Source organism: Herpailurus yagouaroundi, unplaced genomic scaffold (assembly GCF_014898765.1).
Source record: "Herpailurus yagouaroundi ecotype Mexico unplaced genomic scaffold, PumYag 182, whole genome shotgun sequence".
NCBI lineage: Eukaryota > Metazoa > Chordata > Mammalia > Carnivora > Felidae > Herpailurus > Herpailurus yagouaroundi.
In genome coordinates, this window is record NW_024412413.1 from 11037067 (window position 1) to 11061954 (window position 24888).

The 24888-nt window shown below is 57.4% G+C and overlaps 2 protein-coding genes across 4 annotated transcripts; one reads left to right on the forward strand and one right to left on the reverse strand.

The window, feature by feature from the left end:
* Positions 1–336: 336 nt before the first annotated feature.
* MPST (mercaptopyruvate sulfurtransferase) lies at positions 337–10036 on the reverse strand. Of its 3 annotated transcripts, none has more exons than XM_040490905.1 (3): positions 9941–10036; positions 5827–6454; positions 337–2310 (listed from the first exon to the last, which is right to left on the reverse strand). In XM_040490905.1, exons 2-3 carry the CDS (start codon positions 6419–6421, stop codon positions 2012–2014), a joined length of 894 nt encoding a protein of 297 aa, XP_040346839.1. In that variant the 5' UTR covers positions 6422–6454; positions 9941–10036; the 3' UTR covers positions 337–2011. The 3 variants fall into 3 exon arrangements, with proteins under 3 accessions (XP_040346839.1, XP_040346837.1, XP_040346838.1); XM_040490903.1 differs by lacking the exon at positions 9941–10036 and adding an exon at positions 9844–9939; XM_040490904.1 differs by lacking the exon at positions 9941–10036 and adding an exon at positions 9654–9910.
* A 160-nt stretch (positions 10037–10196) lies between these two features.
* TST (thiosulfate sulfurtransferase) lies at positions 10197–22419 on the forward strand. Its single transcript, XM_040490902.1, has 3 exons — positions 10197–10318; positions 10987–11602; positions 21956–22419. Exons 1-3 carry the CDS (start codon positions 10223–10225, stop codon positions 22252–22254), a joined length of 1011 nt encoding a protein of 336 aa, XP_040346836.1. The 5' UTR covers positions 10197–10222; the 3' UTR covers positions 22255–22419.
* The last annotated feature ends 2469 nt before the right edge of the window (positions 22420–24888 follow it).

Sequence of the window (24888 nt, forward strand, 5' to 3'; positions counted from 1 at the left end):
CTCCCTGAACGCAGACGTACAAGAGGCACTCAACATGCCGCGTAAGTAAAAGTCCTTTAAAAAAAAAAAAAAAAACAGGGGGCGGGGCACCTGGGTGGCTCAGCTCAGGTCGAGATCTCAGGGTTTGTGAGTTCGAGCCCCAAGTCGGGCTCTGTGCTCACGGCTCAGATCCTGGAGCCTGTTTCCGATTCTGTGTCTCCCTCTCTCTCTCTGCCCCTCCCCTGCTCTCGCTCTCTCAAAATAAATTAAAAAAATTTTTTTTAAATAATAAAATAAAATAAAAAAAATAACAGGAACACTTGATATTTACTCCGTGCCCAGCACCAAGCTAAGCGGTTTCAGTGCATTCTCTCATTTAATCCCCGTATTTCTCAAGGAAAATGTGATGACTCCCTTTTTAACGATGAAGAAACTGAGGCCCAGAGAGGCTCAGCAGTGTCCAAGGTCAGGCAGCCTTGTACGGGGCAGCTGAGACAGAAGCCAGATCCGAACTCACATGCATCTGTAGACGAAGCCCTCTCCCTGAAGCAAAGAGGCGGGGACGTTTCCAGGAGAGAAAATGAGGCTTGGAAGCATAAAAAGGAAGTATAAAAGGAAGGAGCTTTCTGGACGGCTAAACTCAGCCTCCAGGGGGAGGGGGCGTGATGAAGGATCCCCTCCACGTTGGGAGTCCTTGTCTACACTGTTTCTGACTGCTGTGCTCAACTGCTATTTGCTCCTAAAGCAGTGGTTCTCAATTGAGGGTGATTTTTGCCTCCCGGGGGATACTTGGTGATGCCTGGAGACGTTTGTTGGTTGTCACAACCGGTCCGTACTACTGGCTGGGGGCCAGACATGCTGCTAAACGTCCTACATTGCACAGGACAGCCTCGGCAACAAAGAATTATCCCGCCTGAACGTCAGGAGCGCTGAGGTTGTGAAACCCTGAGCTCGAGAAATGGGACTCCGCAATGCCGAAACCTTTGTCTGACATCCTCCTCCTGAGGTACGCATTATTTCCCTTTTACAGGTGAGGAAACAGACTCAGAGAGGTTGGGACTTAATTTAGAGCTCTCATTCAGAAAACCCGATACTATCCTATCGGCTCCCTCTTGCCCGTGGACTTGGGAGGTGACTCAGTGTCAGAGGAAATGTGATGGGCGGCGGGGGGCGGGGGGGGGGTCGCAGGTACAAAGAAGAGTAAGTTCGGAGTTCGGGAAATCTGGGTCTGGTCCAGCTCTGTTGTAATCCATCGTGTGACCTTGGGTAAGTCAACGCCCCCTCTGGTTTCATTCTTCTAGGGTTTTCCCCAGTACCGACGGATGCGGCCCGTCTACTACTGAGGGGTTCTTTGGGGGCTTGGAGACGGGGAGGGGTGACCTGGCTGCAGGCAGGGGCCATCTGGGGCCTTCTCAGACACCATTTCCATCTCTGCGCAAAGGACAAATACAGAAGGAAGAAGATAGAGCCTCGACCCTTGGGCCCGGAGTGGGGGGTTTGGGGGGTAGGCAGAGGTTTTCCTTATCACAGCAAGATTCACCTCTCAATAGCCCAGAAGTCAGAAGGGGAGACCCCCAGCATTATGGGGTGGAGGATGGTTGGCTGGGGGCATTCTGCTCACAGGACTAGAAGGGCTCTGGGGCTCCAGCCCTGCTCGGAAGGCAGGGGCAGGATCCCCCAGACCCTCAGGCTCCACCGAGCTCCCTTTGCTGGGCATTCTGGACTACCGGCTCCTTAGGAAAACCAGGCAGCCCCACAGTTGGAAGCATTTGGCGCTGTGCTGTTTTATTTCCTCAACAGGGAAAACAGAAGGGAGGCAGGACCCCCCGCTCAGCACCTGGGGCACTGCCTCCCTCTGTCCCACCACCACCTTCTCTCCGGCCTCGGCTGGGAGCCCGCAGGTCGACAGAACCCCTGGCCTCTGGGATGTCGCCCTCTGCGCCACCTGACTTGCAGGAAGAAACACTCTCTCGGTCGAGGCAGAGTCAGAACAACCAGGCCGGGCGCTGCCTCCCGTGTCCTGACCCTGCCCTCAGTGGGTCTTCCCCCGGCCCTCGGAGATGACGTCCTCTGGCTGGGCACGCATGTACCACTCTACCCAGGAGCCATCATAGATGGCCACGTCGGGCTTGCCGCAGACGTAGGCCCCCAGTGCCACGTGGCAGGCTGTGACGCCGGAGCCGCACGTGGCCACCAGTGGCTGGGACAAATCCACCTTCTTTTCCCGGAACAGACGGCGGATCTCCTCGGGGCTCTTCTCCAGGCCCTCCTGGGTCAGGAAGTCCGTGAAGGGGATGTTCACAGTGCCGGGGATGTGGCCAGGTTCGATGCCTGCAGCAGGAGGGCAGGAAGGAGGGAACACACACAAAGGGGGTATGAATGGCCCCTGGGTACTGAGAGCCTCCCGTGCGCCCACGGCGCTAACCCTCTATGTGCATCATCTCGTGTAGTCCTCCCAGCCAGGCAACCCAGGCGCTATTCACAGGCATTCCCGTTTTACGGACAGAGATGCTGAGGTTCCGTACTGCCCAAGGTCCCGCATCCAGCAAATTGCTGGCTAGAATTGGAACCCAAGACTCAGACCCCACCAGAGCCTCACTCTGCCCCCAGTTTCCCCGATCACCTGTGCGCCCTGGGGGCAACAAAGATAAGTAAGCCCTCCCTCCGCCTGGCCAGGAGTCATTGCACTTGCCCTACAGAAACTGATCTGGCAGGGCAGACAGGCAATAACTGAGCCTAACTGAGCCATTACGAGCATGAGGGTGTTACACCCTGCGGGGGGGGTTATGGAGGCATATTATAAGAGGTATTAACAGTAATCACGAGGGGTGCCTGGGTGGCTCAGTCGGTTAAGCGGCCGACTTCGGCTCGGGTCATGATCTTGCGGTCCGTGAGTTCGAGCCCCGCGTCGGGTTCTGTGCTGACAGCTCAGAGCCTGGAGCCTGCTTCCGCTTCTGTGTCTCCCTCTCTCTGACCCTCCCCCGTTCATGCTCTGTCTCTCTCTGTCTCAAAAATGAATAAAAACGTTAAAAAAAACCCAAAAAACAAAAAACAGTAATCATGATAGCTGGTGTCACTGAGCGCTTACTTTGTGCCGGGCACCGTGAGGAGCCCCTCTGCTGTATTTTCTCCCCCCCAGACTCTAGGGGACAGAAATGATCATCCTCCCTTTTACACAGACGAGGAGCGTGAGGCACACAGACTAACTTGCCCGAGTCAGAGGGGCCCCAGAGCTGGGGCTGTTAACCACCAGGCTGCGAGGGCAGGGAAGCTTCTCTGAGAAGGCGCTGAGGGTGAGCAGGGTTCTATCAGGTAGAGAGGTCTGGGCAGTGGGGGCTGAGGGCACGCCAGGCTGGGGAAGGGAGTCTTTAGAGGGGGTAAAAGTCATTGGGCCAAAGCCCAGACATGGGGGGAGGTCGAGGCCCAAGAGGAACCAGCAGGCACGGGAACACCGTAACAGGCCTGGATTAAGATGTAGGGCTTTGGGGCACCCGAGTGGCTCAGTGGGTTGAGCGTTTAACTTCGGCTCAGGTCATGATCTCTCAGTTCATGGGTTCGAGCCCCATGTCGGGCTCTGTGCTGACAGCTCAGGGCCTGGAGCCTGCTTCAGATTCTTTGTCTCTGCTCTCTGCCCCTCTCCCACTCACATTCTGTCTCTTTCTCTCTCAAAAATAAATAAATATTAAAAAAAAAAAAAAAAAAGATGTAGGGCTTTGACCTGACTGCAAGGGGACACCAGACTTCCGTTTTCAAAAGATCATTTTGATCCTAGCTGTTCATAAAGAGGGTCATTGCCCTAAACCCGGTCATTTGGTTTCACCACCCTCTGCGAGGCAGGTGTTAGTAATATTCCCATTTTCACACCAAGGACTGAGACTCGCAACAAAATAAACCCTCACAGCCCATGATTCAAAAATCCCGGCCGTTCAGACTCTAGGGTGAGGCTCTAGCCTCGTGGCTTCTGCCTCGATTTCCCCCTGCAGCGGGTGACACTCCTACAGAGAGCTGCGGACCCGTGTCGACAGTTATTGCTAGACCTTAGCGCCCAGCCAGCGCTCTGAGCCCGTGGTGAGGTTGGAATGCGCCCTGCACCCCCAGTTAGGTGCAGCAAAGGCTCACTGAGAGACATCATGTAGAGACCAAACTGGAGCAAGGAAGGAGAGCAAGCTCTCGACCCAGGTTGGCCGCTGTCCGAGCAGGGCTGTCCCCGCGCCTCGAACCCCACCAAGCAAAGCAGGCTTCCCCCACCCCGCTGAACGACGGCAACGATGTGATGCCCTCCACTGATCTAGACCCAGCTTTTACGCGCACTGGCTCGGTCGGTCTCTACACAAGCCTGCTAGGTGTGTGCCATCGTCTCTTCCTTTACAGGTGAGCAAGCAGGAGAGGTGAGCATTTAAGCGCCTCTGTAAAGGGCCATAAGCACGGACGAAGCACACAGGAATTACGTCACCCTCCTTGAGGGCACCTTATGTGTGCTGAGCGCTCTATACATGTCTTCTCGTTTGGCATTTGACGCTCACCGCATCCCTACCAAGCCCTGTTTTCTCCTCTTATTTTGCACGCGCAAACGCTGCAGTTCAGAGATTAGATTAGGTGACCGGCCAAGTGGCTCACTGCCCCCACCCCCTCCCCCAAAGGGCTGAGCTGAAGGCCCTAACAGGTTCAAGGTGGAACCACATAAAATTGTCACCTATGCGGGTTCCAAAATGGCTGGCTATCAGCAGTGCCCTACGGTCGGATCTCAGGTCAACACTGCTCTGCATGGTTCCATGTAGCGGGGTCCTTCTCGAGTCCCCAGATCTCTCTGGGACGTTGATCCCATGCCAGCTTTTGGGTCAGTCTTCGGGGATGCACGGGGAGCAGGGCGGACCCTTACCCTGGGGCCATGTGAAACAGTAAGAGGACGGGCCCAAGCTGCTTTGTAAGCACTGAATAGAAGCCCCACCCTCATTCAGGGGCAGTAGGGAGGCGGATGCCATTCAAGGACAGACTCCCAAGACCAAGTAGCAACTTCCTCGCATCCCCCCTGAAAAAGGCACGAGAGACAAAAGGCTGGGTAATGACTGCTTGCTCACTGCAGTTAAATGTACCGCCCCAGCGCCTGGCCGGGCTGCTTCCTGACCTCCAGCAAGGTAGCCATTCTGAGACTCCATTTCCTCCTGGGTACAATGACAGCACCCATCTGTCGCGGTCATTGAAAGGCTCACACGACCGTGGCCATTGGCCTACACGTTTGCAGGGAGCCCTGCCCACGTCATCCAGGGCTTCCCTGTGGTCTCCTTGCCTGGAGAATTCAGCTCCCAGACACAGGGCTCTGCTCTAACCCAGGCCAGCAGCCACCTCTATTCAGTTTCTCTCCAACCTGGGGCCGGTGATACCGCGCGCGGCCCCTCTCTCCTGCCCTCTGCAAGCCTCGACCCCTCTTAGGGGCCTTTCATCCACTCCCCTACCCCAGACTCCTCCCCCTCCTCCTCCCCCAGTCTGCCTCCATCAACAGCGGGGTTGGGTACACCCGATCAGGCCCCATCCCTTTGGGGGCTTTTCCTGCCGCCCCTCCTGTTACGCAGAGACCGCCCTACATCCGCAGAATTGGGGTGGGGCTGTTTGGCTTCTCACCTTAATACAGGGCGCCCTGGGTTCCCAATGAGTCTGGGGCAAAGCAAGTGTTCGTGTCCACTTTTAAGGAATAAAGCCAGGGAGGCTCAGAGAGTGAGACGACTGGAAACCACATCTCACGCCCCCGCCCCATGCGGCGTCCTTCAAAGGCGAGGCCGAGGCAGGGCTCAGCGCGTCCCTGGCCCCGCGCCCCAGGTGACCTCCCGCCCCTTCGCGCGTGTTTGTTACCGTCTCGGGGCTCGGGCTCGGTGCCGCGGAACCGGCCGGCGGCGCGGGCGTCCACCACCTGGAAGCGCCGGGATTCAAGGTTCTCCTTCATGTCCTCGTACGTCTTGACGAAGGCGGGGTCAAGCGAGGCTCGGAACTCGGCGGGCGCCGGGCGGCTCTTCCCCGAGCTCAGCGGGAGACCCAGGCGGAGCCAGTGGCGCAAGCCGCCGTCGAGCAGCGACACGGTGCGGTGGCCGAAGGCGCGGAACATCCACCAGACGCGCGGCGCAGAGTACAGGCCCTGGTCGCTGGCGTCGTAGATCACGACGTGGGTGGCGGCGCCCACGCCCAGGTGGCCCGCGTACTCCGCGAAGTGCGCCGCGCTGGGCAGCATGTGGTCGTAAGGGGACGTGCGGTCGCTGCACTGATCGATGTCGAAGAAGGCGGCGCCGGGGATGTGGCGCTCCTCGAACTCGCGGCGCGCGTCGCGGCCCAGCTTGGGCAGGTACCAGGAGGCGTCTAGCAGCTGCAGGGGCTGTCCCGCGCGCGGGGTCCGCAGCGCCTCGGCCACCCACTGCGCCGACACGAGCGCGCGGAAGAGCTGCTGTGGGGGCATGGTGGCGGCGGCGGCGACACCGGGGCTGCAAGCCTGGGCGACAGGGAGGATGTCAGGAGGGAATCGAGGAAGAGGCCGGCCAGGTCGCTGCAGATGCCCGCACCGCTGGGTCTGGCACTAGCCCGCAGGGGCGGTGGAGCCCCGGGAGGGCAGAGTCCAGGGAACACAGAAAACCGGCAGAGGCAACCCCAGGGGCAGACTTTGGTCACCGGGGCCTCCCCTCCCCCTCCCTCCCACCCAGGACACCTACACGGGGAAGAGCAACGGAATGACCCTGACCCCTTGGAGGGGGCCAGGCGGACCCTTCATCGCTGCTTGCCGGGGTCAGGTTCAAGCACAGGAAGGCAAGCAGGGGGCAAAGTCTCAGCCCCTCCCCAAGGTCCCTGGTGGAATTCGTAAACTTCTTCGTCAAACGTTTATATAAGCAGCCTCACGGGAAATAGTAGCTGAATTTACTGACTCCTTGCTATGTATCATTTCATCTCACAATACCTCGGAACCCTGCAGGACACAGAGTAGGCTCTCAATTATTCCCCGGACAAGTAGCCTCCGGAAGGTTGGTAGGGGATATTCTCACTGTCACGGAGGGCGGCGCTGAAGTTTAAAGGCTCCAGTGGCCAAGGTCAACAGCTAAAGTGGTGGCGACACCAGAATCCTGACTCTTGCTGGCCAGTGCTGTGCAGGCCCCCCCCCCCCCGCCCCGTCCCATCCCGTCCCTTCCACTCCCCTGTGGGCCAGCCACTGAGAGTACACACAGCCCACGACATGACACGCAGGCCACAGCCTGCCAGGGCCAGGATGCCCTGAATGTGTTGGGCACCTGTACAGACAGCCCCTAGTTCCTCAGGTGCCTCCGCGGGGGTTAGGGAAAGGTGCCCCTTCCGTCAGGGCACGTGACTGGGTGGGTGGAGCCTGAGCCGCAGGTCAACCCCCATACCCCGTTGGCAGGGCACGGCCTTACCATCCATACCAGGCCGTCCTGCCACAGAGAAGGGGTGGGGAGAGAAGAGGTGCTTTGTGGGCCAGGCCACACGCTAAGCCCCGTGGCCTTTAGTGGTGGGCATATGACAATGTCTGCCTTCTGCGCGAGGCAACTAGAGATGTGCTTTGGCCTTGCTCACACAGCTGGTCAGCTCCGGAGGCTGGACCTCTTCCCCAGCCTCGGGTCGGTGATGACCAGGGCCTAATCAGTCCACAGTGTTACGCCTCGTACCCGGCCTCTCCCAGTCTGGCTTTTAGGAACTCAACTCCACCCACGAGGCCAGGCCTTGTGCTGGCCACTGAGAAACTCTTAACGTTGCCAGGCCCCGGGGGGGCGGGGGGCTGTGGCGGGTAAAGACAGGCCACGGGCCTGCCCAAAGGACAGCATCATTGAAGAAAGTCTGGGGTTCAGTGCAAGCACCAGGGACCGATACCTCAGCCTAGGGTGGGAGCAGAGGAAGTGGGAAGTCTTCCTGGAGGAGGAGGAAGTGCGTGCAAACTGATTTGACTTTTCCAGGGGCCCAGGAAACTGCGGCTTGACCTTCAGGATGAGGAAGCTGCCCCGAGGTGGCTTTTTTTTTGGCTAAGGGGCCATCTCAGTGCCCGTGGGTCCTACCACAGCTGAATAGTGTTGGCGGATGCTGTGGGTCCCTTCTTAAAGAACCCATCTGGGAACCACAGTGGCTCCTGCCCCCTGGGATTCTTGGGGCTCCTGGTTTTCTATCCAAGGATCCATTTAGAGTAGAAAGAACCCTGGACTGGGAATCAGAGCCCCGGCCTCAAGTCAGTGCGAATCACTCGGCTCCTTAACTAGCCGTGCGAGGGCGGGCATGGTAGGCTCCCCAGCCATTTTCACTTCTTATAATGGAGCTTCCAACCTTCAGCTCTTACAGTGGAGATTAATGAACAGTTAATGACTGTTGAGGGGCCATCACAATGCACTACAAATGGCCGGTGTCAATAATCATTAAAAACGGCTTAATAAAAACCCAATGATTTCTGAAAAGTTATTCCCATAGGTGGCCTTTCAACAACAACAACAACAACAACAACAACAACACATCTAGAATCTTAAGAATTTCAGGATTGGGTGGGACTTGGGAGGTCTGGGGTCACCTGGCCTGGCCTCCCCCCACCACCCCCCCACCCCTCCCCCCACCCCCACCCCCGCTTTATGGTCAGTTCTCACAAAGGACTGCAGGAGGCAGGTGAGGGTCTGGGGAGCAGGTTGTGTGTCACCGAAGGGCGGGGCCCAGGTCCTGGCCCCGCTTGCCAAGCCTGGACCACCTCAGGTGGGGGTGCTCTGGGAGTGAAGGACTCCAGGACCCACAGGACAGCCCTAGCTGTATCTCACGAGTGTCTATACCCACTAGGGGAAGTGTGAGCCCCAGGCTGCCATCTGGGGGGGAGGCCCTGGAAGAAGAAGGGCTCCAGGCAGACTGGGCTATCCTCGAGGACTTCCCCCTAGTCTGCTCCGTCCTGGTACCCCCCCCCCCCCCACGTCAGGGCCAAGCACAAAGTTCGGAAGATTCTGGAGGCCAAATGCTTGTCAAAGTATGAATGTCTCAACTGCCTGTGAGACTAGCATTATTTCAGAATAAAAAAGAGCCTTTCCAAGGGAGAGGAGAAAAAGCATTCGGGACATATGTAACACGAATGCAAAAGCGGCTTAGGAGCAGGGGTGAGCCACCAGCTTGCAAGGACCAGTTGTTAAGATTTTTCAGGAATGATGTCGCCTGGTTGTTAAACACGGCCCATTGTTAAAAACCAAACGCTATAACCTTATAATTAAATAGGTTAATTAAAAACAAAGGCAATTATTTTGAAAAGCATGAGGCTTTGGGGTGGAGCCAGGTAAACCGAGGCAGATCCGATGGGCCTCAATTGCTTGGTGTGCCCGTGGGGTGACCAGCTAGGCCTGTCTGTCTGCTCTCGAAATGTAAAGTTTCTGGCCTACTCCGTAGGGTTGTTGTGAGAAGTCAGTAAGGCCCTAGGAGCGAAGTATCTCACCGAGCAGGCCTTGGCCAATGTTAGTTTCGTTTTGCTCCGGCAAGTTCTTTGCCAGTTTCTCCTCTTGGAGCCTCGGCCTTGTCTCCCTGGCCTCTCTGTGGGGTTTCATTGGTCCTCTTCCCTCCCTCTTACCCTCTATGGTGGCACCAGGTGACCCCCCCACCCCACCCCTACCCCCCCCCCCCTCCCCCCTACCCCCCCACCTCCCCCCTACCCCCCCACCTCCCCACCCGCCACTCACTCGGACGTCACCCAGCAGGCCGCCCCGAGCGGCGGCGGACAGCCATCCTTAGGGCGAACTCCGGGGCGCGTCTTCCCTCCTAGACTGCAGCCCCCTACTCCGCTCTGGCCCCGCGGGGGAGCCCCGCGCCGCGCACCCCGATGATCCACCTCCCCCCAGAGAAAGGCAAGCGCGATGCCGCAGCAGTTACCCCGGTCTCGGGCTCCGCGCTTCCGGGCTCGGTCATGGCCCCAGAGCAGGGCGCCCCCTCCCCGCGCCCGAAGTCGTCCCCTCCTCCCGCCACCAACCTGACGCCGGCCGAAGGGAGGAGACTCGAGCACTGCCCACCGCCGCGGCCACTCGGAGCCAAGGCTGCTCGCGCCTTCCACTCTCTGGGCCAGGGGGACACCCGCGCCGCCGCGTCCCGCCCCGCGCCGCCCCCGCGCCCCCCGCGCCCTCCCGGCGGGTCCCCGGGGTCCGAGTGGCGCTGCGCTTGGTGGGACGGCGCGGGGGGGGGGCGGCCGCGGCGGGACTGCAAGAGGCGGGGGCGTGGCGGGCGGCGCGCCGTACCCCCCTCCGGCGGCGGCGCGATGGTGCGGGCCGGCCGGGGAGTTGTGAGCTCTGGGTTTGAACCGGCCAACTTCTCCAGCGGTCGGGGGCGAGCGTCAGGGCGGCGGCGAGGGCGAGTGAGTGCGGCCGGGTGGGGCGGCGGCCAGGCACCCCGGCCGCTCGGGATTGGGCCTCCGATCTGGCCCCGGCAACCCAGGGGAGGGTCCCCCTGGCGAAAGCGGGACGGGGTGCCCTGGGAGCCTCCGACCCAGCTAGGGTACCGAGCCCGGGCGAGTCTGGAGGCGGGCGAGTCCGCCCAGGCTGCCGAGATTTGCCGCGGGCGCGCTTGCCGGGGGCGCGAGCGAGGGCCCCTGCGGGCTCCAGCGACCCCTCCCCCCAGGCGCCCACTCCCCTACCCTCCCAACAAAGGGGGCTTCTCCGCTCCACATGTCATCTCCTCCCTCCTCCTGGCCATCTTTTCGCCTCTCTCTTCTGGCAGGATCTCCAACGCCTGTATGGTAGCTTCCGGAGCCAGAAGCCCTCCGGGCCAGCTCCCCCAGTGGGGCTCCGGGGAGCTCTCGCCCCGCCCCCTTCGGCGCGGGGGCCCCAGGGAGGGGCGGAGCAGCCCTTCCTTAGGGAATGCAAACCTTCCCACTGGGTGCCCGGGCCCGGCCGGGTGGCTGGGCCTCTGCAAACACGCCGCCCTGCGGGGAGCGCGGTGGGAAAAAGCTCCTCCCAGGTCCCGCTCCCCTGCACGCACGGCCCTCACACGCTGCTCTCTTTTCCTGGTTTCCACCCGCGCCAGGTGATGCGCAGAGCTGAAACCATGGTCCATCAGGTGCTCTACCGGGCGCTGGTCTCCACCAAGTGGCTGGCGGAGTCGGTTCGGGCTGGCAAGCTGGGGCCTGGCCTGCGGGTGCTGGACGCGTCCTGGTACTCGCCGGGCACCCGCGAGGCCCGCAAGGAGTACCTAGAGCGCCATGTGCCCGGCGCCTCCTTCTTTGATATAGAGGAGTGCCGGAACGCGGCGTCGCCCTACGAGATGATGCTGCCCAGCGAGGCCGACTTCGCCCACTACGTGGGCCGCCTGGGCATCAGCAACCAGACCCACGTGGTGGTTTACGATGGTGACCACCTGGGCTCCTTCTATGCGCCGCGGGTCTGGTGGATGTTCCGTGTGTTCGGCCACCGCACCGTGTCGGTGCTCAACGGCGGCTTCCGGAACTGGCTGAAGGAGGGCCACCCGGTGACATCTGAGCCCTCAAGCCCAGAGCCGGCTAACTTCGAAGCCACACTGGACCGCTCCCTGCTCAAGACCTACGAGCAGGTGCTGGAGAACCTTGAGTCTAAGAGGTTCCAGTTGGTGGATGCCCGGTCCCAAGGACGGTACCTGGGCACCGAGCCAGAGCCAGATGCAGTAGGTACGTGTCCCGCTGGGTGGGTGATCCCTGGGTGGGGGTGGGGGGTGGGGTACTGCCCAATGAAATGATGGAGAGCAGGGATGTCTGGGACCCTCTCCAGGTTTTGCCCTCAGTTACCCCATACGTGGGCTCCAGTCTGCATCTGTGAAATGAGAGAATAGAGCCAAATCCAAAAGCTTTCTCAGCTGTGATGCATGAGGACCTACATACGTGTTCCCATAGCCACGTGCTAACTAGCAACCTGGTATCCGCATGGGGTGGCATCAGCAGAGGTGACTGGTGACATCTCCACCCACGTCCCTGCCCGGGCACTCCCCCCCCCCCCCCCCATGCCCAAAGGTATGCCCATGAGCCAACACGTGCATCTCTGTGCAAAGCTCCCAAGGACACCTAGCTTGTTGGGGCCGCTCCTTTTCCCCGGAAGCCCCCCATAGACATCAACCCTGCCCTTCCCGCAGCACCCCCTCCCTCCTGCCAGCCCTCCCAGACCCCCTGACCTTTCCAAACAGCTGCAGCCTGTTTGCAGAGCTATTAAGAGTAGCTGCCATTTCGTGCTGAGTAGTTCACATTGCATTATCTCATCCTGTCCTTCATCCGAGAAGGCCTAATATCCCCATTTTAGAGAGGGGGAAACTGAGAAGTGAGGACATTAAGTTACTGGCTCTGTTAAATGGCAGAGTCAGGAATTCCACCCAGTGCCGACTGGTTTCAAACCAGTGCTCTAAGCCAGGCATCCATCCACAGGGAGGTGGCTCGCGAATCCTCTGCTGCGGACAAAGGGCAGGCCTGGGGGGTTCTACATTGCCGGAGGTGGGGGGAGTCTCAGGAGAGGACATGCTGAGTTCTAGAACCTCCTAACAGAGAACCATAGCAGTCTCACCATCACCCTGCTAGGTTTCCTCAGGCCCCTGCCTGGGCACCTCTGGTGGCCGGGACCTCACTGCTTTGGGGGTCTCTGGTGGCCCCGGCTGGCCTGAGCCCTCAGAATGGTCGGCACCTCCTGGCTCTGGGCTCTGTCCTCGGGCAGGGTCTGCAGAATCTAACTCCCGTGCAACATTTTTCCTAACTTTCTGTGCCTCTGAGGGGAGAGGACTCTGTGACAACAGTTTGGGACACTCTCCGGGCTGGAGGTCCTGAAAGATCACCTCATGGGACAGAGGGGAGACTGAGGCACACAGAGGCAGGGGCAGGTCAAGGCCACATGGCCAGTTAGTGGCAAAGTCCTGGACTTTGAAGATTCAGAGACTTCTGGCCTGGCCCTTCCAGCAGCCCCACCCTTGCCTCGGTTCCGGCTTCTCTCCTTAGAACTTTCGGTGCCCCTTGGGAGATGAATGGTAGAGTTGATTCCCTTGCTGCCTCCGGGCTTGCCCTGAAGCAAGCTGGAAATAAGCGAAGAGGTGTCAGATCCAATCTCCTCACTCCCATTTTAGAGATGAGGACACTGAGGCTCAGAGAAGAGTCCCTCCCCATTCTCCCTCCTCCCACCGCCTCCAGATCTCAGGGAGCATGGATCCTCAGGAGAGGTCAGCCCCCCCCCCCCCCCCCCCCCCCCGGGGGGGGGGATCTCAATCCGATGTCTTGGCCTCTCTGGGTTCCCTCATTGTAAAATGAGAAGAGGAAAGCCCAGCCCTCCCCACCAGGCTGGAAGGGTATTTTGAGAAGGGGGGAGGAGCTCTGCAAAGCCCAGGGCCACCCAGAAAGCATGGAGTGGCACTCCCCTCCCTCATTCCCTAAGAGGCTTTGCTGGCCTCCCAGGCAACATAGTTTGGGGGCACAAAGGCACATGAGGCTCCCTGAGTTCACGGTCCCCAGCTTGGGGTGGGCTCAGGGAGGCAGCCCGTGAGCTCCGGGGTCCAGATGCAACACCCAGAAGGAGGGTCCTGAAGCAGGAGCTGGGAGCAGGGCCTTGGACGCCCCATGAGCTTGCATCATACCCTATGCGAGTCCTTGGCCTCTGAACCCTTCCCTCCTTAATGAAAGGAACGGGCTCACCTTATAGAGCGCCGGGGAAAGCCAGCGAAGGAGGGGACGGTCGATCCAGCCCAGTTATCTTCATAAACCTTGAGGGCAGTGAGGGTGAAGAGGGTATCGACCCCCTAGTAGGCATTTTTATCAGCCCAGTGTTTCATACATGTTCTCTCCTGGTGGAAGGTGGGGGTTAGGACTGATCCCAGTTTACAGGTGGGAAAGGGAGAAGTGGGTTCTCTAAGGAGGCAGAGTGGCCAAGGTTTGACCCCAGTCTGCAGGCCTCAGGGTGGGGCTGTTTCCCAAGGCCACTGCTGTGTCAACAAACACAGGGACTGGGGGAGAGGGGAGGCCGGGGGAGGGGAAGTCACAGCCTCACGGTATAGTGTTGCTTCATGGGATCCTGTGTGAGTTCACAGCCTCCTCAGGAGCTGGGAGCCTCCCACCCACCCCCGGGGTAATCTGAAACCTACCCCCAGATGCAGAGGGCAGGGCAAAGCCTAAGAAAGATCAGGCCACTTCAGATGGGTAGGTAGCCGTTTTCATAAGCAGGGGAACTTACTTACAAGGCTTGTCTTGAGTGGCCGGCCGCAAGACGGGTAGATTTCCGCACCCGCCTGCCAAATCTTGAAAGTTTATACAGAGACATTCACTGGGTTGAGTCACATACACACGGTCCAGCTGGTCTCGACACCGCATCGCTATCTCAATGCCATGTCCTTGGAGCAGCCTCTGGGAGCCCGGAAGTCAAGCAGAACGCACATCCCAAGGCCGGGAGGGGGAGAGGCATCCCTAGCTGTCCCAGTCCAGCTCATGGGTCAACTGGTGCTCTCCATGACCTCCCCCGACTTTCTACCCCTCACATCAGCTCTCACCACCTCACACGCATGCCCCCTCTTCTGCACTGTGCCCTGAGGAGTCAGCAAGGGGTTTCACGGGGCCTGGTGGTGGCTCCTTTGGAGGCTATGCGGCTACATTGGAGGCAGGCGCCATGGCGACAATATACAGGCACATGCAAGAGAAAATACAGAATTAAGACAATGAACCCCCAAGTCAGGGATGGCATTTTCCATCAAGAGCCCTGTCATCTGAACCATTGGTTTATTAAGTCCCCTGGGCTGGGGTTCAGATAATTCAGGGCATTTACTTGTATTCTCACGTGATGCAGTGAAGGTGATGCCTAACAGACTCACCAGATATGAACACACAGCATTCTGTTTGGATGATGGCCTCCTTGCAAGGCAGCGCCACCGTCTAAGTCCATCCTGTTTCGGGGGGTAGCTTTTCTCGTTAAAGACATTTCAGGGTTCAGCAAGGACAGGTTTTGGTGACTATCATTCAAGGCTCGCTGGGTGAATTTAGTGAGGGCTGGCACGTGTGCTAGAACGTCCGCCAGGATGTGGAGCGAGACAGCAGCCCAGTGATGTACCATTGGGAGATGACATGTGCCCACCTGGCCTCAAGGAGACGGAGATTGTCAGCTTTAGGACCTCTGTCTGGTTGTGCGCACCACGTGTAGGGGCCGGGGGGTGGGGACGGGAGGGGGGGAACAGCGCTTTCAGGTGGGAGGAGAGAGCATGCATAAGTAGGGGAGAGGGAGACAGAATCCCAAGCAAGTCTAGCCCTGTTAGCATGGAACCCGATGGGGGCCGGGCTCGAGCTCATGAACCATGAGATCATCACCTGAGCCGAAATCAAGAGCTGGCTACTCAACTGACTGAGCCACCCAGGCGCCCCTCTGTTGGCCCCTTTTGCAGTATGACCCCCAATCACTGTTTGGTTAATGAGGGTGTCTAAAGATGGCATTTCGTTTCTCTAATACCCTAATGGTGGCAGCCTGGTTTGGTGATCGGGGAAAGCTTGGGCTAGGCCAGACACAGTGTCTACACAAAGCAAGCATAGCGAAAACCTGCACTGAGGGAGAGAGGAGGCAATATACCCAATTTGCCCCTCTGTCGTCAATGGGGAATTCTCGTGAATGACCCCAGGCCCCTTTGCCAGTCACCCTGGGTGCTGCTTACAATACACGGGGCATGCTGTTAGTGGATTAACCAAATCACTGTATTTCAGGGGCAATCGAGCATCCTTGGCAATAGGCCAGCCTTCCCCGGGCACGCTGGCGGCCGCTCTCGCCGTGCACCCGATCTGCTGTATCTGCCGAAGGTTGTACCCGGGCTAGGGCCTCAGCCTCCTGATTGCCAGGGGGGTGTCAGTGCCTCGTGAGCCGGGATATGGAGAAGGGAGGACTGCCTCAGACTCTTGCAGGCGAGCCCAAATATTCCCTCATATGCCCTGACCCCATGAGGGCCCACTCATGGTCATCCACCCCTCCGCAACCCCAGTAGGGTTGATCCCTTTAAAATAGGCCAGCTGTCGGTGCAAAAAGGGCAAAAGTCCAGGGTGCAGGGGGGGACTCTCCGCCCTCTGAGTTCAGCCCACTGGCTGCCGTGGCTTACTCCTCCCCGAGAGTCTCCATCCGGAGGAGCCCTGTGGACCCACTGCCAGGAGCTGGTGCTCTGTGGGGGTGACCAGAGGTTTGCCCCCTTTCCAGAGCTGCGACTAAAATCCCAGGGGGCCTCTCTCTGTAATTAATTCTTATTCAGGTCAGTGGTACGATCTTAGTTATCAGAAACCTCTATTTCTCCGTCTTTTCCGTGAATCTCCCCGAAGGTGGAACACCTGAGGGGGAAGGAACGCTTTTGCAAAAGCATCCGAAGTGAAGCAGTAATTCTGGGTAAGAGTTCATGCTAATGCAATTGACAAGGGGATTCGGTTATTTTGGGGGTATATATTTTAAAGTAATAACCAAGGTTGTGATCAATTGATGCTATTATACCACGACATACCAGAGTTTTAGGAATACTTTTTAGGGTTTTTTTCATTTTATTTTGAGAGGGAGAGACAGTACCAGCGGGGGAGGGGCAGAGAGCGAGGGAGACCCAGAATCCGAAGCAGGCTCCAGGCTCTGGCTGACAGCTCAGAGCCTGACGTGGGGCTCCAACCCGTGAACTGCCAGATCATGACCTGAGCAGAAGTTGGACGTTTAACCGACTGAGCCACCCAGGCGCCCCCCGTTTTTAGGAATTTTATATACTTTCTGGAACACTTCTATCAATAGCTTCCATATACATATTTCCTAAGGAAAGTGTAGTTAGCATTTCTTCCTACTTGACTTCCCATGTAATTTAACATGTGAAATGAGTCTAATTGGTTTCATATTTCTCTTTTCCAAGGAGGAAAAAAACCAAATCTTTTGAGATGGTCCAGGAAAATCCCCAAGTTAGTTTAGGGTAGGTAAGGTTTCATTGAGAATTTGATTTACGGGAATTTTGTCTAAAATATCAAAAGGTTTTATTTATTTATTTATTTGTTTGTTTGTTTGTTTATATTAGTTCGTAGATTTATATAGAACAGTTTTAGATTTGCAGAAAGAATTACAAAGAAAGGACAGTTCCCATATACCCCCACACCCAGTTTCCCGTATTATTAACATCTTATATTAATTAGTATGGTACATTTGTTGCAGTTAATGAATATAGGTACAGTACATCCATTCATTTAATATATAAAAAAAGTCAGAGCCAAGAGAATTCTAAGGAGACAGGAAGATTAAATATAATGTGGTCTCCTAGATGGGGTCCTGGAACAGAAAAGGCATTTCATAAAAAGGAAGGAAATGTGAATAAAATATAGACTTCAGTCAAAAGGTTTTAAAATACACGGTCGCATAGGATCGCGGGTCGTCGTGAGACAATATTCAGTTATCCATTTAACCAAAATGACAATTAAAGGCCTCAAAGGCAAGTATAGAAATTGCATGCTTGTAGAAAAAAAAAAAAAAACAAAAACAGAAACAAAACTAAAAACCAAAAACATAGCTCTTTTAATAGAGAAGACTCTGCTTTTTTCTTAAGTAATCAAAGACCTGATCAAGACTATATGAAGTATAGGAAATTATTATTTTATTATTTTTTAAATGTTTATTTTTGAGAGAGAAGCAGAGCAAGGGAGGGGCAGAGAAAGAGGGAGACACAGAATCCAAAGCAGGCGCCAGGCTCTGAGCTGTCCGCATAGACCCCGACGCAGGGCTCGAACTCATGAACTGTGAGATCATGACTTGAGCCGAAGTCGGACACTTCACCAACTCAGCTACCCAGATGCCCTGAAATTATTTCGATAAAACACAGTATCTTTGTTTGACCATCCCGTCAAGAACGGACTGATAGTTCAAGAAACTGTTATCCTTTATGGCGGTGAGAGCAAATGAAATTTCAATTTTACCTAAGTGCACTTTGATATATAGCTTATTTTTAAGCTGACTAAATAGAGCTCTTGTACAAATTAATTTTGGTAATACCTTCAGAAGGTAGAAAAACATGTATACTTAGCCCATATCCATAGACATATGTAAACGTAGAAACAGGCAGAGACCCTGTAACTTAGCCTTTGATGAGTAATCTTAGGAAGGCTGTGGGCCAGGCTTTGGACAAGGGAACTTCTAGAGCAATCTGTACGCTTCCCCTCGCCCTCCCCCAGATTTTTTCCTTCAGTCTCTGTGGATAGTGTTTTGGTTAACTCCTGGGGTGTTTACGTATCAAAGACGTGATAAAATTTGCAACTGTGACTTTCCAGAGAAAGAATGTCGATTATCCCCCAGGTTTGGGGGCAATTGCTATTCATTCATTAATTAATTAATTAATTAAAAAATGCTTATTTCTCTATTTTTGAGAGAGAGAGAGCAAGCAGGGGAGGGGCCGGGAGAGAGGGAGAGAGAGAATCCCAAGCAGGCTCCGCGCTGTCAGCACAGAGCCAGACATGGGGCTTGAACTCATGAACCTGGAGCTCGTGACCTGAGCCGAAGTCAAGAGTCAGACGCTTAACCGACTGACCCACCCAGGCGCCCCACAACTGCTATTTAAGATTCTGCTTTGCATTCGGGGTGGGAAGGCATGGGGGCATTTCCACTTTCTCCTCCACCGCAACATCCTCGATTCTGGTCGCTTGCTCAAGGATTCCCCTCTCAGCGCCCTCATCAGGCTTTGTCACAGGCTCCTGAATCTCAATCCACAGCATCTCATGCCTTCCTCACCTTGCACAAGGGCACGCTAACACCTCCGACGGACTGCCCTGCTCTCCCACCTTGGCTGCCGGCCCCAAAGCCGGCAGGGTAGGAGACGTCCGCTTGTCCTTCTCAAACCTCAGCTCTTGCCACTTTCCAACTTGACTTTCAGCCTCTAGCTGGGCCTCAGTGTCCGGACGAACTGGCCGCAGTGGAGGCCAGTGCACTGTGACAACCATCCGTTTCATTTCTCTGCGCATAGCCCCTCAAGCGAGCGCATTAAGGCAGCAGGTGTTTTCGGGACCTCCCTGTACCCGTGCCGAGGTCCGCGAGTACCCAACGTTCACGCCACCCCCTCCCCCCATAGAGGTCGTGGCCCAACGTAGGGTCGCCCCCGCCGATGCCTCTTTGCCATTGCCTTTTCCCAAGGCCCATTTCTTCAGTCTCCTGGCCGGCTTGCCAGCTTTTAGTTTACGGCCTCCTCGGGAGGGTCCCGGGGTAATCCGAAACCAGCCCCAGATGCAGAGAGCAGGGGGAGACTGAAGAAAGGGGCAGACGGCTCCAGATATGTGGGTGGCAGGTTTAAGAAGCAGGGGAACTTACTTACAAGGCTTTTCTTGACCAGCTGCAAGATGAGTAGATTTCTGCATGCACCTGCCAAGCCTTAAAAGTTTATACGGAGGCCTTGACTGGGTTGAGTCCCATACACATCATGCAGCTGGTCTCAACGCCACATGACTATCTCCAGGCCATGTCCTTGGGGCAGCTTCTGGGAGCAGGGAAGGCAAGCAGAATGCACATTCCCAGCGCAGGGGTGGGGACGAGGGGCGTCCGAGGGCCAGGGTCCAGCTCGTGGGGCGACCAGTGGTCACACCCTCTCGATGGCCTCCCCCAGTGACTGGCCAAAGGTGGAACCCAAAGTCCCAGGCCTCTGAGCAGCTGAGGAATATGAGGGGTCATCTCGCCTTTCCCCCTGCCTCCTCTCCCTTTCCAAGAAAGGTCCAGGGTGGTCCCAGAACACAGGTTTTTAGGGTTGGACCCGCCTGACTCCACAGGCCTGTGTGTCCTGAGGCAAGCCACCTCACCTCTCTGAGCCTGGGCTCCCCATCATCTCCTGGCTTTGTGAGGAGTCGGGAAGTTCTGGAGCGAACCCACTGCCTGACGCCTGGGGCCAGAGGTGTCGGCCTGGCGGCAGGCCCGCTGGGGGGAGGAAAGCCACGGGCCTGCAGTGGAAGCTAGGCTTAGGAGAAAAGGCCCCTGCCTCTGGGTCCTTCTGCCGGCTGTTCTCCAAGGCTCTCTGGGCTGGGTTCGTCCCGGCCCTTGCCATGCACAGGCGGTCAGCACCTGCTCATTTAAATTCCTGGGACAGGCCCTGAGCCCTCGCTGGCAGAGACGAGGGGGATCCCCGCCTCCTGGGGCTGGCCCAGTTTGGGAAGCCAGAGTCACGGAAACCCCCAGACTTCTCCCAAGAGGTGCCTTTTATGCAACCAAGAAAGCAGGGGCGCTGTTGGCATCGGGGACCAGAGGAAAGAAACAAGACGGCATTCAGAACTCCACAGACACTCGCGCTTTGAAATGCACTTCGTTCAGCCCACTGCCTGGATGCCCAAAGATTTCTAAGTTGGATTTCTTGGCACGGGAGGCCCTTGAAGCCAACAGATCCATTGGCTTCTCCCTGGTAGGGGCGGCAGGCGTCCAGCGTCCGATGAAAATTTCCAGACGAAAAGATAAAATTCCCACAGGAAAGACTCCCCGGAATGTATAAGTGGAGACCTCTATTCGGTCAAAGGAACCCCTGACTCATGCCGGTGAATTTTTGGAATCTTCTTTGGCTTCAGGGGATGGGGGTTGGGGCATTGCTGGCATGACTGTGCGCCTACTGTGTGCCCGGGGTCACTAGGGGCTTCTGCCTACAGTGGCTAATCTTCCCCATAGGCCTGTGACGTAGGCGGGGTTATCTGTCCATTTCACGGGTGGGGAGGCTGAGGCTTAGGGATACAGGGCCTCCTGGCTGCACCCTGCCCCAGTGTGTGTCTTCGTCCAGCCCCCTCCCTCCCCCTGCTGCCCACCTTGGTCCTGCTCTGTCCCACGGTCCAGGTTAAGGGGGTGGGGTGGGGGATTTTGGAGGAAAGGGAGCTCCAAGAGGCGCCCAGACCTGCCTTGGGCCCCGCTCCCAGCATCCAAAGACTGCCAGGGTGTGGGGTGCTTGAGGAAGAGAGGAGTGACCTTTGGCACGCTAAGGGTGGGACCAAGGCCTCCGCCCAGATCCCTTTGCCCCACTTGCTGGCTATTCTGAAACCACATTTGGTCTCAGACTCACTGGGAGGGGAGACTGTTCCGGAAGGGACCTCGACCAGCTCAAACCTCCCACTCTGCTCCTAGCCAAGCCTCTCAGGGTTGCTAGGACAGCCCTGCAGGGACCACCCCTCGCTGTCCTCACCTGCCCCCAAGGGAGGCGGTGAGGTGGCGAGAGCATCGGCCTCTGAGGGTGGGTGGGCCGGCCTCAGTAGTCAGCGCCTTACCCCTGACCACAGCCCCTGCCCGTGAGTACTCTCGTTCCCGTTCAAGCCCTGGGGGAAACTGGGGCCCAGAGAAGTGACACTTAAGGGGTCACCCTGCTGGTAAGTGGCAGAGCTGGGATTCAAGTGTACGTCTAGCACCAGGTCACATGTGCTTCCCATACTGGTGCTTAACGGGAACCTCAGGGGACCCGGTGGAATCCCGGGTCTGCCTTTGCCTCTCTGTGTGGCCTCAGCTGAGCCATTCCGCGTGGCCAAGCCTCAGCATATTCATCTGTAAAATGGAGCGACATTACGTGTAACGAATCACGGGGTTATCCGTTTAGCGTCTGTCTTCCCCGCCTGGCTGTGATCTCCCCGAGAGTCGGCCCATCTCTCCCACCGCTGTGTTCTTCGCCATCAGCACAGCTCGTAGCGTTCGCTTCTCGGCAACCCTATGAGACAGCTGTGTGCCATCGGGCCCATTTTACAGACGAGCAAACCGATTCAGAGAAGTGAAGCGTTGTCCCAGGTAAAACGGTAGCGTAAAGGTTGGTGAGCGGCAGAGGTGAGACTCACCCCTGTCCCCTCAAGCAGGTATGACTTCGGACATCCCTGCCTCAAGGCAGGGTTTGGGGGGAGAGCGCCCTTTGGCTTCTGTCTCAAGCACTGACTGTAGGTTGGGCCAGGAGGAAATTGAGCTCCAAGAAGGGCAAAGGCCTTACGTTCCTTCGTGTAGCTCCTATCCTTATAGCCTCAGCGGGTTTGGGCCCCCAGGCCGCCCTTAACCCTGTCCTTCCCCCCCCCCCCTTTGCCTTCTGCTGCGCCCAGGACTGGATCCGGGCCACATCCGAGGCTCAGTCAACATGCCGTTCGTGGACTTCTTGACCGAGGACGGCTTCGAGAAGAGCCCAGAGGAGCTGCGTGCTCTGTTCGAGGCCAAGAAGGTGAATCTGGCCCAGCCCCTCATTGCCACCTGCCGGAAGGGAGTCACCGCCTGCCACATTGCCCTGGCCGCCTACCTCTGCGGCAAGCCCGACGTGGCTGTCTACGACGGCTCCTGGTTCGAGTGGTTCCACCGGGCCCCCCCGGAGACCCGCGTGTCCCAGTGGCAGCGCGGGAAGGCCTGAGCGGTGGGCCTCCTCAGTGGCCAGAAGCTCCCGTCTGTTCGGTGACCGCAGTCTGACACGCAGCGCGTACCTCGTCGGCAAAGGAGACCGACCAGGTTTGAGAACTGCCGGGCAAAGCTCTCTCCTTTCCTCCCAGACACTGGAATAAACCGCTTTTTCTGAGGAGCCGTGTTTGCCTGCCTCTCTCTGGCTTCCACCCCGGCCCCCTATGCCCGTCTCCTCCGGACTCCCTGGAGCCCGTCGGGGCAAGAAACCTCCCGAGCAGCCCCTAGCTGGGGAGGCCGCCCTGAGGGTGCCACTCTATTATTTAGTTCAGGCAGAAGAAGTCGCCTGTTGTCCCATGTCTGGTGGAGCACGCGGGGACCCACTGGGAAGGGGCCCCAGGAGGTGGAGAGAAGTGAAAGCAAAGACAGCCGGGCCCCAGCGCCCTCCCCCTCCCGGTGTAGCCCCAGCCCTCCGGGGGGTGGGGGGAGGAATGGTGGAGGGGGCATCTGGCCTTCCAAAGAAGGGATCGAATGGGCGTCACACAACACAGGCCCTGGGGCCTCTCAGAGGAGGCGATGCTCAGGGGCGCCCGGGTGGCTCAGTGGGTTGAGCGTCCAACTTTGGCTCAGGTTATGATGTCACGGTTCGTGAGTTCGAGTCCCGCGTCGGGCTCTGTGCGGACGGCTCGGAGCCTGGAGCCTGCCTCGGATTCTGTGTCTCCCTCTCTCTCTGCCCCTCCCCTGCTGACGCTAATAAACACACGTTAAAAAATTAAAAGAATAATCAGACTTGCTGAACGAGGGGGGGCACAGGCCACCCCCACAAGGTCAACCGGTAGCCCCCTTGGCGTCTGGGCCCCCTCTTGGAAAAGTGAAAGAAAACCCTGTGGTCCTTTTGACTAAAGGCGGTTTCAGCGCATCCGCACAGAGGAAATCAAGTCGCGAGATTGATTACTTCCAGATCCCAGCCACGGGTGGGGTGGGGGCGGTGATGAGCCAGGGGAAGGGCGGTCCTCTGTCCCAGGTCCTGCGTGGGCAGGAGAGACGGAGCAGGGCAGCGAGTTCCCATTAACTCACAGGGTGGTTGGGGCCTCACTTTTCACGGGCTCAGCTCTAAGTGGTTATTTCAATATGTGCCCCGGGAAAGGCAAAGGCGGAATTTGACACGGGAATCCTAAGCTCAGGTCCTTATCTAAATGTCCAGACTCCGGCTGTGAGGAGGGCTGTCATAGTGTCAGCTGTCTTACTGTCTTGGTACTGCCTCAGGGTGGCTGTTTCCTCCTTCCTTCCTTCCTTCCTTCCCTCCCTCCCTCCCTCCCTCCCTCCCTTCTTTCTTTCTTTCTTTCTTTCTTTCTTTCTTTCTTTCTTTCTTTCTTTCTTTCTTTCAAGTAGGCTTCATACCCAGTGCAGAGCCCAGCATGGGGCTTGAACTCACAACCCTGAGATCAGGACCTGAGCTGAGATCAAGAGTCCGACACTTAACCGACCAAGCCACAGGAGGTCTGTTTTCTCCTCACAGCCTCATGAGCCTAGGCCTCACCTCCTGGAGGTTCCCTGCTGCCACTGTGCAGCCTTCCTGGGCAAAGACAGGGTCATGGAGGGCCAGGGGACCGAGTCTGTCAGTGACCTACCCCAGCCCCTAGCCTGACGTTGAGGCAGGTGGGTGCTCGGTAAACGCTGAGGACACTGGGGTGTCACGCTGGGTCAGGCCGGATGCCTACGGAGTCTGCGCGGAAGAGGGCTGGGACTGACCCCTCCCCCCTCCATGCTGTTGTCCTTGTCATGCTAGCTTTGGGTCCTTGATTGGAGCCTCGAGTGACCAGAGAATCCAGCTAAGCCATGGCAGGTGCCCTGACCCACAGCAGCTGCCATAATAAATGTGTGCGAAGCGGCTAAGTTTGTGGTAATACCGTTATGCAGCCTCGGTCGGTGGAGCCACCGACTTCGGCTCAGGTCATGATCTCACCGTTCGTGAGTTCGAGCCCCGGGTCAGGCTCAGAGCCTGGAGCCTGCTTCGGATTCTGTGTGCATCTCTCTCTCTCAGCCCCTCCCCTGCCTGCGCTCCCTGTCTCTCTCTCTCAAAAATAACATTAAATAAAAAAAGAAAAGAAAATACAGGCAGGAGAGCAAACCCAGGAGGCGAGGGAGGAGGCAAGAGGTCTGGACTGGGGCGGGGAGAGATGTGGAGGTGGCCAAGGGCGTGCGAGTCTGGTGTACTTGGAAGGCCTTGCTGACGAGTGGCTTATGAGGTTAGCACCGGGCTACGGGCGACGTCTCTCTGTGGCGGGCAATGCGCCAGCCATTTCCCGAAAGCGACTTCGCTCAATCTTCACCCTTGCCCTTGGTGGTGAGCTGTCTCTGTTTCACACGCGAGGAAAGTTCAGCCAAAGAACTTGACCAAAGTCACGCTCTTCTTTTTTTCTCTTTCTAATATGTATTATTTATTTTTGAGAGAGAGACAGAGAGAGACAGAGCATGGGCGGGGGAGGGGCCGAGAGAGAAAGAGAGGGAGACACAGAATCCGAGGCAGGCTCCAGGTTCGGAGCGGTCAGCACAGAGCCCGGCGCGGGGCTTGAACTCACGGAGATCCTGACCTGAGCTGAAGTCGGACGCTCAACCGACGGAGCCACCCAGGCGCCCCACATTCACG